This window comes from Ursus maritimus (genome assembly GCF_017311325.1).
Source record: "Ursus maritimus isolate PB19 chromosome X unlocalized genomic scaffold, ASM1731132v1 scaffold_X1, whole genome shotgun sequence".
NCBI lineage: Eukaryota > Metazoa > Chordata > Mammalia > Carnivora > Ursidae > Ursus > Ursus maritimus.
In genome coordinates, this window is record NW_024423319.1 from 108868030 (window position 1) to 108880313 (window position 12284).

Genomic DNA, 12284 nt, shown 5'->3' on the forward strand with positions numbered 1-12284 from the left:
CTAGTAATTCATTGATTTATTATATTCTCCAATGAATTAGCTATTTTCTGGTCTCAGATGAACGAGGATGTTAGAGTTGTGATGCCAATAAGCTATCAGGACAGAGATGATAGAGTGTTTCACTGAGTTATCCTGGAAGCCTTGGATGCCTAAAAAGTGGAATTCCAGAATAAGTGAGAAAGGTCATACTGTCAACAGTTCTTCCCTTAATTACCTTTCAGAGTATTACCTTCTTAGTAATGTATTATTGTTTTCAGATTCACCTGGCATTCCACCTAGTGCTAACGCACATCAGCTTTTTCGGGGGTTTAGTTTTGTTGCTATCACCTCAGATGATGAAAGCCAAGCTATGCAGACAGTTGGTGTGCATTCAATTGTGCAGGTGAGTGAATGTATAAGTAATTTAAAATTTGAAATGTTGAAAGATATAGTTCACTGTGTGAATAATTAGATTTATCTGCTGATTTTAAGTGGGCAGCTTAAAATATATTTTATATCATTGACGTTACTCTTAGAAATTTCTTTCATAAGCCTTTAAAGAGATAGGGCGCCTGGGTGGCTCAGTTGGTTAAGTGTCCAGCTCTTGATTTCAGCTCAGGTCATGATCTCAGGGTCATGGGATGGGGCCAGTGGCAGGCTGTGCACTGTGTATGGAGTCATCTTGAGATTATTGCTCTGCCTCTCCCTCTGCCCCCCACCTGCCCCAGCATGCACGCTCCCTCTCTCTCTCTCTCTCTCTCAAATAAATAATAAATCTTTTTTTAAAAAGACTGCATGCACCAGAATCCTGGATACCTATCTGACTTGAAAGGGGAGGGGCTCGTGCTCTCCCTAGCTCTTCGCGCTCTCTCAGATAAATAAAATCTTTTAAAAAAAAGGGAATTCTGAGAGAGTCGAGATACATATCACCATCTTGTCTCCACCCTCTCCTATGCCTCATAATGTTTATCAGGTCGATTTGTTTCATCTTCTGCCTCTGTCAGGTCAACTATGATGAACTGGGGTCTCCTGGTTCCCTGATAGCTTGGAACAGGGCTCAGTAGACTTGTTCTGTAAGGGGACAGTTAATAAATATTTGAGGCTTTGTAGGCTATATGATCTCTGTTACAACTACTCAACTCTGCCATTGGAGCACAAAAGCAGCCATGGACTATAGCTAAATAAATGAGCATGGTTGTGTGCCAATAAAACTTTATTTATAAAAACCAGTAGTGAAACAGATTTGGCCCTCAGGTTCTATAGTTTGCCAACTTCTGCCGTAGAAATGAGAAATAAAATTGTACTTCAGTCTTACATTTTCCAAGTTTGTGTCCTCGTTCTTTTGGAGCCCCCATTACTAAAAAAAGAAATGGTTATAGGTACTATCTTAGGGTGTCCCCCACCTCGTTATCCAATCTGTGTATCAGAGTTGGAGCACAAGGTAAAAACCACAGAAGCAGATTTCCAGATGTCTTTGTGTTTATAACAGGAGACTGGACTAGTAAATGTTATTAGAGGAACACAAGTAGTACAAACCATTAGATCTATTTCTTCCCATCCTAGTATCATGGAAAGATAAATTTAATTCATCTTCCAGTATATCTTTTGAAGCACTGATGGTTTTTAGGGCACTAATTAGTGCTTGAATTTGCTTGATGATGAAGTTGCTTTTGCTCTAAAGTTTTTTTCGTGAGTTAGTCATCTTGCTTTCCGCTTTCTAGAAAACCAATTTAAACACTGGTTTTTAAATAAAGTTCATGGTTGAAGTAGTCTGTTCCTTTTACTATGGCAAGCGTGTGATATATGGCAAGTTTTTAAGTTCTACTTCTGTATCTAACATAGAAATCACAAACATATATTCTACAGAATTCAAATTTTAACCTATACACAATTCATAGGCATTGGGTAGGGGGTCTCCTTTTAGTATAGCCAAGGACAGCACAACTTCCCTCAGCCTGCTTATGGAACTACTAATTTGCCAGCCATCATCCTACCACGTGTTATTAGTACTTAACCCATTAACAGCTTCTCTAGCAGAAGTTGTATGGAAACTTTGACTTGAGGATGGAAATGGAGGGCATGGCTACTGATAGTCCACAGTGATGATAATAGGTATCACCTTCAAATATGTTATTTTTATTTAATCTTCACCATTACCCTCTGAGAAAACACATGTTCAGGTCTACCGGAGGGGCATCGGAGACAAGAACCCAGATGTTCTAAGTCTGGATCCTCCTAAATCTTTTCTTCTATACCAGAGACTTCAGACTTCTCCCTATTTGCAAAAGTACTTCAAAGACCTAGCGCCAGCTGGAGAGTGGAATAGGGCTCAGTCACAGGCAAGGCTTTCAACCCCTTATCAAGTAACTCTGCATTTTCTGTTGTCCGTATTCAATTTTTTCTTTTTAACATAATCTTTTTAAAAAGCCTATTTCTTGCTGTACATTTTATGGTAGACACTTCTAAAATACACAGTTGTGGAAGAATAAATGCTGTAAAGATTCATTTTTATTTTTGCTTATATTCATTTATATTTATTAACATCAACAATGCATAATGGGTAACATATTCTCCTATTATGAGTTATACTATAGTCATTACAAAACTCTTTGTCAATTTGTAATTGTGTCTGTAGCAGTTGCACAGAAACAGTATTCAGTTTACTGATGGATATGAAGTAAAAGAAGATATTGGAGTTGGCTCCTACTCTGTTTGCAAGAGATGCATACATAAAGCTACAAACATGGAGTTTGCAGTGAAGGTAAATATTTTTAGATTTAAAATGCAACTCTGGGGCGCCTGGGTGGCTCAGTCAGTTGAGCATCTGACTCCTGATCTCAGCTCAGGTCTTGAACTCAGGGTCATGAGTTCAAACCCCACGTTGGGCTCCGTACCCAGCATGGAACCTTTTAAACTTAAGATAAATTAAATTAAAATATAAAATGCAACTCTTAACATTTATTATTCACACATGTCAGTACCAGTTAAAATTAAACACTTCATCTTTGGTAAATGTGCCCTTTTTTTGTTTTCAAAAGGTAAGGTAAATTTAAATATCTGCCTAACAACCCTCAGGGATCTTAATCTGGAACCACGGATTCACCTGTAAACTAAAGGCAAGGTAGCATACCTCCAGTTTGCTCAAGGCAATAGTACAGTTTACACCTGACCCGATTTTTAGTAACATCCTTTACTCTAAAAAGTCCCCCATTTTGTGGTCTAAGTAAGTGTCAGGGAATTCCTCAAGATTGTATGCCAAATTTTATGTGTTTACATTTTTCTGGCAAAAATGTTCATACTGTCCTTTACATATAATAGGATCTGTGAACCAATAAAAGTGAACCGTTACTGTTATAAAATTTATTATCATTACCTGTTTTAATTTCATCAGGTGTCAAGACAGTAAGATGGGTATTAAGGAGGGCACATATTGCAATGAGCACTGGGTGTTATATGCAAATAATGAATCATGGAACACTACATCAAAAACTAATGAAGTACTGTATGGTGACTAACAGAACATAACAAAAAAATAAAGGGGTTATATAAAGAAAAAAGAAGAATTTTCTAAGCCAAAAACCAAATCACATGGCTCTATGATAAAGTTTGAGTTACAAACCTGTAGTTGTAAGTGAAAAAATACTATATTCAAGTCTCTGCATTTTCATTTCTTGGGATGGTAGTCACTGCTCTCCCAATACAAGCAATTTAATATCTAAAACTTTCAACTTATTTTGGACCTTAGAACTGGTCTATAAGTGTGGGGAACTCATGTTTAGTTAGTAGGAGAGTGGCATTAATTGTTATTATTTCCATACATCCATCCATCTGTCATCTAGATCTAATAAGATTTCACTGTGTAAAAATAAAAATAAATGTGTTTTACATAGGCATAGCAAATATCTGGGAAGACATATACATACATAAAAAATTGTAATTACTATTCTAAACTTGGATGTAATTGTTTTAAAAATCATCAGTGTCCACCTTTCTATCAGATGTAGGATGAACCATAGGAATGCATGTTAATTTGCTCTTCTCCTACTCATTGCTCATAGTGAAATCTGGGGTACATAGGAATTTTGAGATTGCTTACATGAAAGGAGAGAAGGTGAGTAATGTACATAATGGGCAGTTTAAGGATGTGTCTTGCTTCCGTAAACACATCAGAAAAAAGCAGAAATGCCCTGAGGCCCCCTTTGAATTGCAGAAACCAGGAGCAGTATACCAAAACCTTGAGAATATCTTCAAGCTATTTGTGGATTCTTGTGACTTAAATTAGATTCATAAAACCAATCCCAGCACAACTTCATTCTACTGAGATTACTACAAACATAAGATCTACAGAAACTATGAATGTGATGTAAGCTCTGCTCAGATTAGCAGATCAAAGAGAATGTTGCTGGGAATAACACCTCCCAGTGTGTTCTAGTTTTCAAAAGACTAGTCCCGGATCATCTCCCCTGAATTAGGATGTCTATTCCATATACCTTTCCTTTTAATCATTAATTTGCCTAATTCCATACTGTCATTTGCATTTGATTACAGTGTACACCTAATGTTTGTATTCCCTGTTCTCCACATACAGAACTGTTTTACAACTAAATCCATTTCAGAGAGCAGATTTGGCTCATACTGTGAATTGTGAGCTCTTTCCCTGACTGCTGGAGCATTTGAATATTTATTGCATACATTAATTACTAAGCTTTTTTAAAATTGAAAATATGAAGGTCACAAAATTTGTTTCAGACTACCCTCTGGACAAAATGAAAGCCGAACTTGTCTTTTTAAAAATATAATTTACTTTAACAGATTAAAACATTAGGAGGTGTATTTTTAAGAAGCAGCTGACATAAAAGGGTTGGAAAGCTACATTAGTATTTTAAAGAGCTTTATTATAATAATTAAACTTAACACTAGCCAAGTAAAATTCTAGGTGTGGGTTTCTGCTTAGCTTTCTGCCTAGCTTCAAAAATAAGCTTGTTCTACTTAGCTGTTAATTAATTTTTTATAAGTAGCTTACAACTAATGGGTTATTCCATTGAAGCATTTTATTAAAGGAAGTGAAGTTAATTCAATAAAGAGATGCTAGTGGTGGTATTATAGATACATCTTGTTCTTAATTATCTGTATTGATAGGGGTTAGAAGTTGACTGAGTTTCCAAGGTTTTAAGACATTCTTGGTACCTTTTCTTGAGGTTTTTGAGTGTTTAGAAAGTCCTAAACTTAGACTGGCTTTCAAATTTAGATTAGACAGTTTGGCCAGGTACTTGAATAAAAACTGATTGATAAATGGCTCATATGTCCAGTATTTATATAAGATAATACCTAAAGTCTATAGGTGTAAATACTTAAGGTTTGTGACCTTAATAGTTCGTGAGATTTTGTGATAAATATTTGCCTTTTAGATTATTGATAAAAGCAAGAGAGACCCAACAGAAGAAATTGAAATTCTTCTTCGTTATGGACAGCATCCAAACATCATTACTCTAAAGGATGTAAGTAGTAGATTCTTGAACTCCGATCATTTGAATCAGTTGTCCAGCTCATATTTGGAATGTTTTCAAACATCATGTGGTAAACAAAGAACTGAATAAGAGTGAGTTTTAAAAAAATTGACTGAAGGACAACATATATAGCATAATTTCAGTTATAAAGAAAAACCTGTTTATATAGTTAATTTTTATACTTTTGCTTTAAGAGGAAAAGTGTTGCTGACATTATTGCTTTTAATATCTTTATTAAAACATTTGTGTATTAATTAGTATTAGGGACTGACTAGTCTTATGCTCCATGGACTCCCCAAACTGTCTTCCACAGTACTGCCAGAGAGAGCAAACACTTGTACATAGCCACATTACTCCCGTGCCTACAGTTCATAACCCCCCTCACCTCCAGTCCTTGCCTTCCTCTGTCTGCAGTGGTTATCACACTTCCTCTCCCATCCCATGCTCCACTATGTGCACACTTTAAACTCCCCTCCTTTTCTCATCCTGTTCTATCTTTCAATCCTCAATACCATCACTTCCCTTCTTTGCCTGGCTAACTACCGTGCATCTAAAACTTCGCTAAAACATTACTTCCTCCAGGAAGCCTGTCCTGCTTTACCACATTACCACATTACCACACCCCCAGACAAGTAAGGTATCCTCTCCTTGCTACCTGTGGTTTTTATCATAACAGAGCTGTTGGTAAAGGGTGTGAACTCCCCAGACAGCATTAAATCTTCTCTTGCTGATGGTGCTCACATAGGCTCAAAGGCTGTATCTGGGTTGTAGACCTGATGTGTCCTGTGGCCAGCTAAGCCAGAGGACTTCTAAGGTACCTTTCGCCTTTCATCTCTGAGATTTCATGAATTCCAAAGTTCATTCTCCCTTCTTTGTAACCAAAACTCCCAATTTCCTCAGATTAATTCATCGCCGCTGCTTGTTAGAAGGAGAATGTTAGCTTAGTCCCTTAAATGTGAAACTGTGTAACTTAAGTGACTCTTTGATATAACCTCCAAGAATCCAACCAAGTAAATCAAAAAGGAGGTATAGAAAATACTTTCTCTCATCCTTGCCTTCTAAGCTCCCTAAGCTATCACTGTTTTCCACATCTTTCCTCCTTCTTTCATTTCATATTCCGAAGTCTCTAAAATTTTCCCTACTTTTATTGCAGCATCTCCAACGTTTTTTTTTAATTCTTGTTTCTATGTCTGTTTTTCTCTACTAGAATAAAAACGTTGAGGACGGGTACCTTGTTTTCTCCATTTTGGGGGCCTCAGCACACGATACCTCCTATGGAACTAAATAAAAGTGTGCACTAACCCTGTGGTGAGGGGGAATAAAAGAGGCTGAAGTTTAATAAAGGGGTTATTTCAGTTCGGGAGTGCCTGGAATAGAAATCCAAAATTACAATGAGCTTTCTATTTCTACGTTAGGAGTAAACTGGTATGCTTCTATGTGGTTAGATGGAATTTCTTTTTGCTGCTTAATCTTCCTACTTAATTCTTGCCAAAACTTGTCTTTCAGTTTAATCCAAAACCAGAATAATTTATTGTACTGTGTTTGTAAATACTGTTCTGCAATTGTAGAAGTTCCAGGAAGATTATAGGCATGTGTCTTTATACCAGTCTCTGCTGTCACCGGTAGATAGAAAGATCAAGAGAAACAAACACTGAGAGCAAAAGTCCAGTGCCTCTTGATATACGCTTCCCATAGTTAAACTTTGATTGCCATGACTTATGTTTCATAGAAGGAAATTACAGTTTATTTTGCTGACGTTCATTCTAATCAATTTGTATTTTAATATTCTTATATGTATAAAATGGTTTGCAGATTTTATACCCTCTATTGGTTGTGATAAGTAAAATTTTCCTTGACTATAAAATGAGTTTTAATTTCTTTTGAATATGCTAAACTTTGTTCTGAGCACATGTAAAACTTCAAATAATTTTTTACACTTTGATGTTGAATTTTACAGGTATATGATGATGGAAAATATGTGTATGTAGTGACAGAACTTATGAAAGGGGGTGAATTGCTGGATAAAATTCTTAGACAGAAATTTTTCTCTGAAAGAGAGGCCAGTGCTGTCCTGTTTACTATAACCAAAACTGTTGAATATCTTCATGCACAAGGGGTAAGTCTTTTTAACATTTTATACTCACACACACACACACACGCATACACAAACACACACACACATATACATACACACACATACCTTTTCTTCTTTATTTACCTTTTCTTAATGTTTGAAATAAATTTAAAAAGTAGAAGTTACTTTATGTGTTAATGGAAAATAACTGTTATTAGCTTATTCTGCTCTTCTTCCTCTACATAAACTTCTCCCAGTGAGCTTAAAGTGATGCTTTGAGATCCTGACTTGTTTATATTAAATTCTTATGCTTCCCATGAAAAAGCAAATGAGGTCTTCTGACCTGGAAGACCTATCGCCATTTTTGCTAGGCCACTCTGTACTCTTGAGAACTGGATCCATTGCAAGTTTAGAAGCAAAACCAAAAAGAATCATGGATTGTATTCAGTTATAAAAGGAAATTAAGAGCTTACTTCTTCAGGAGTTTATTTTCAGTACATTATTCTCATTTTGTTTGTCTTTGCTCCTAGAAGCTACCAAGTGGAATGTATTAATTTTATCCTAGAGCTTCTTGACTTCTAGCTGGTCGAGATTCGCCTAATACACTAGCTCAAAATTAGTGGGACTCTGTATTCACTGAAGAACTGATGACTTTGCGGTCATCTGAGTCTTCTCTGTTCTTTTCCCATTGCCTCAGGAGTAATTAGTTATTCATATGGTCTGGAGAAGTAATGTTCTCAATGTTAGGAACTAAAACTGAGGTGATTGATTAGAATCTAGACTCAGAATTTGGTGGTAGATGAAACATATTAGTCTAATAAGGAATGTCAGAAGGCTTATGAAAGAGAAATATTCAAGTAGGTAACTAAAGGGGGAAAATAATACAGAACTCTGAAGGAAACGATATCTTTTTGTATGTGTGACATTGTCACTTGGATATCAAATAGGCAATACTTGAAGTATGGATTTTATTTTCCCTTTTTACTGCTAAACCCCATGGCTGTTCCGTTGAGCCTGTGGGCACATGTTTATTGTATACACCCATCATACATGCTGTTCCCTCTACTTAGAATGACCGTCCCCGACTGTTCTGGCTTGTTCATTCTGTTCTTCAAGTCTTGGATCAGATGGTACCTCCTGTAGAGACCCATCTCTCACCTGCTTCTTCTCTGCCTTCCCCACTACTGTGTAAGCTCCTAGTGTGGAAAGGCAAGGATCTTACGGGTCTTGTTCAGCATAGGATCTACAGCTCCTTATATAATACCCTGGCACATGATAGGCATTCAGTAAATATTTGTTGAATGAATGAATAACCTAGAGACAGATATTATTGCTATTTGCATTTTGCCTTAACCCACTTACTCAATTGGACAAAGAGGAGGGACGTACATACTGTTTTTTCTTCCTCCTCTCCTTGCCCCAGTTCTGTGTTAGAGAGTTATACTTACATTATCAGCATTTTAAAATGAGGTAATTTAAAGGTCAGCACTCATCGTCTTGTTAAGTACCATGCTTGACAGTTTGTGAATAAAGAGTTTTCCATAATGGAAATGTATTGTTAATGTACCTCTTTGATTTGTATTTCAATTAGGTGGTTCACAGAGACTTGAAACCTAGCAACATTCTTTATGTGGATGAATCTGGCAATCCAGAATCTATTCGAATTTGTGATTTTGGCTTTGCCAAACAGCTAAGAGCAGAAAACGGTCTTCTCATGACTCCTTGTTACACTGCAAATTTTGTTGCACCAGAGGTAATTGTGAAATTGTTTGCTTCCAGGGGCACCTGGGTGGCACAGCGGTTAAAGCGTCTGCCTTCGGCTCAGGGCGTGATCCCGGCGTTACAGGATCGAGCCCCACATCAGGCTCCTCCGCTGTGAGCCTGTTTCTTCCTCTCCCACTCCCCCTACTTGTGTTCCCTCTCTCGCTGGCTGTCTCTATCTCTGTCAAATAAATAAATAAAATCTTTAAAAAAAAAATTGTTTGCTTCCAGTATTTCAGTATATTTAAAAACTCATTTGTTGTGTTTAATACAGAATAGTTAGTAGTTGTTTCATTGAAGGCTTACCAAACAACTAATTAAAATGTCAGCTCTTTTTCTTCTGTTGGTAATTCATCCTGTCCTCAGCCCCCTACTACTTAGTCCACTATAATCCTTTTCTTGCTCTGCCTCTGTCTTTCTACATAATCACACATCTGTAGCGGTCTACTATCACTGACACTTTTATGCTTGTGAGCACATGGAATTAAATGGAAACTAGCTTATTCTCATCCTTTCCTCATATCCTTCTAATTTCCTGGCTTTGTCACCATCTGCCTGTATTTCTGAGGCTAAAGCATCATGGTCTCTTCTTGTCTTTAGCTACGTAACTAGGTACCACCTCTGTTATCCCCTAAGACCAGTTCTAAGTTCTTCCTTTCACAGAACTGCTGTCCTAGCCCCTGCTTCCCTCACCACGGCCAAAATGACTCCCATAGCCTAGCTGCACCCTGCTCGCTCTCTCGTTCTGTGATCATTCCACAGAAGAGCTACAGAGTTATTGAAGTCTTCAAGCACTGCTTTGATCAAGTTGCTTCTTTTCCTAAGAAATTTTGGTTCCCCACTGTAGCAAATCTAAAATCCACTGCCTTGCCCTCAAGATTTCTTGCCTTTTTATTATCACTGTGTTAAAAAAAAAGTAACTGTGAACTACGTAATAAAAAATTAGAGTTAACCCTAATATAGGGCTTACGTGCCAGTCACATGTTTTAGCTGATTTCATCCTCACAAATAGAATTTACATGTAATATTTTTTTTCTCACTATAACTATGTGAAGTAAGACCTTTTTTCAAGCTTTACAGGGAACCAGGTGCAGTGAGAGGTTATGTAATTTGAGGTCAGATTGAGATTTAAGCCCAGGCAATATGGTTGCAAAGTCTATGCTTTTACCATTAGATATTTCACAAAAAACCGGTAATAGTTGGTAACTTAGGACAATTGGTTTATAGAGCTGAATTTCCCCCCTCTATTTTCTAAACTTTTTGTAATTTTGTTACTTTTGAGATATAAAGTAATACTTTTAAATAAACTACTTGCACCTGTTCTCCTGGTGTTACTAGAACTAATGAGGGACAGACTTTTTGCTTGTTTGTCCACGTAGCCACAGCTTCTGACACATATTGGTGTCCAAGCATGGTCACTTCATCTAGCCATCTCATTTTTCCTCATGAAATGTTTCCTGCTTCAGACAAGCATTCTGCTTCTGGAAATCGCCATGTAGCCGTTTTGCCTTGGCATGTTGGAATGTTTTTGCTTCAAAGCCTAATGTTTTTTGTTTCAAAACCTTTTTTGCGTCAAAGCCTCTAAATTCATCTTCTTCAGGAAACCGTCCATGATTAAACTCTCCTGAGACTTGACCTTTTAACTCTTTGTCTCAGATTCACCACTTAGTCGTCCAAGTTAAAACTTGGAAGTCCTCCTGAAATCCCCCTTCTCCATCATTTTTCTACGTCCGGTCAGTCACCAGACTCTTTCCATTCTGATTCCTGAGTATTTTAGACCCTTTTTCCCTTTTCCCTTATCCTATACATCCCATCTCTACTAAGTCCTTCCTATTTTATCATTACATCTTTTTCTCTCCATGTTCTGCCTTAGTGTCATTCCTCATAGCCTTTCACTTAGTTTGCTACAAATTGCCTCCTATCAAATGGCCTTGTTTCCAGTCTGTCTTCTTGTCAGCATTTCCTCTATACCTTGAGTTATCCTTTTGGTATGCGCATGTACTTATTTATATTTCCCTATTTATGCTTCAGTGACCACATATTGCCTACAGGAAAAATATTTTAAATCCTTAACAAGATATTTATAAAAGCCCTTTTTCGTTCTCTCTAGTGTCCCCCTACCTGGACATCTGACCACACTAAATCCTTGCGTGTCCTTAAGCATGCTCTGGTCTCTTGCCTCTGCCCTTTGAGTGTCCTCTGCTCTCTTCCACCTCCTCCCTTTGCCTCCTCAATTCTTACTTATAGGCCCAGTACAAGCAGGCTGCCCCATAGCCTGTCTTCCCTCCCTATATCAAGAATGAATTGTTTCGGGGTGCCTGGGTGGCTCAGTCGGTTAAGCATCCAACTGTTGACTTCAGCTCAGGTCATTATCTCAAGGTCATAGGATTGAGTCCCCACATCGGGCTCCATGCTCAGTGGGGAGTCTGCTCAAGATTCTTTCTCCTGCTCCCTCTGCCCCTCCCCGCCTCTTACTCTTGCTCTCACTCTCTAAAATATATAAATCTTTAAAAACAAAAAATAATTGAATTGTTTCCTCATCATCATACCTATAGCACTTTAGGCATAATTTTGTTATAATACTTACCCTGTTGAATTATTAACTATATATATGTTTATTTCCCCTGCCATATTCTAATTTTCTTAAGGAAACAAGAGTGTTTTATATTTATCACTGTTTGTGCCCGATAATAGTTGGTGATTACTAAATGCTCAAGTGAATCGTATTTTATATAAGTAAAAGTATAATTTTCCATTATATCATCTGTACTTTTATATGTGTTCCTCAAAGTACTGTTTTATGTAACCACTTCTGCAGCCTCATACAAAATGAATATAAATTTATTTAAATAAGAAACTTAGAGGGAACCAGGGGGAAGAAGAAGAAACTTACCTTCAGCTTATTTTATAGTCCTCTATATGCCATGGCAGCACTCAGTAAATGCTAATTCAAATACCAAAAT

General features: G+C 37.2%; 1 protein-coding gene across 6 annotated transcripts in view; it reads left to right on the forward strand.

Moving 5' to 3' along the window:
• RPS6KA3 (ribosomal protein S6 kinase A3) overlaps positions 1 to 12284 on the forward strand; it is a 110771-nt gene that overhangs the window by 85818 nt on the left and 12669 nt on the right. For all 6 annotated transcript variants that reach the window (XM_040633573.1, XM_040633566.1, XM_040633569.1 and 3 more), the window contains 5 exons: positions 258 to 382; positions 2615 to 2740; positions 5388 to 5477; positions 7444 to 7602; positions 9152 to 9313. In XM_040633573.1, the coding sequence (XP_040489507.1) occupies positions 258 to 382; positions 2615 to 2740; positions 5388 to 5477; positions 7444 to 7602; positions 9152 to 9313 (662 nt within the window). The remainder of the gene's footprint in view (positions 1 to 257; positions 383 to 2614; positions 2741 to 5387; positions 5478 to 7443; positions 7603 to 9151; positions 9314 to 12284) is intronic.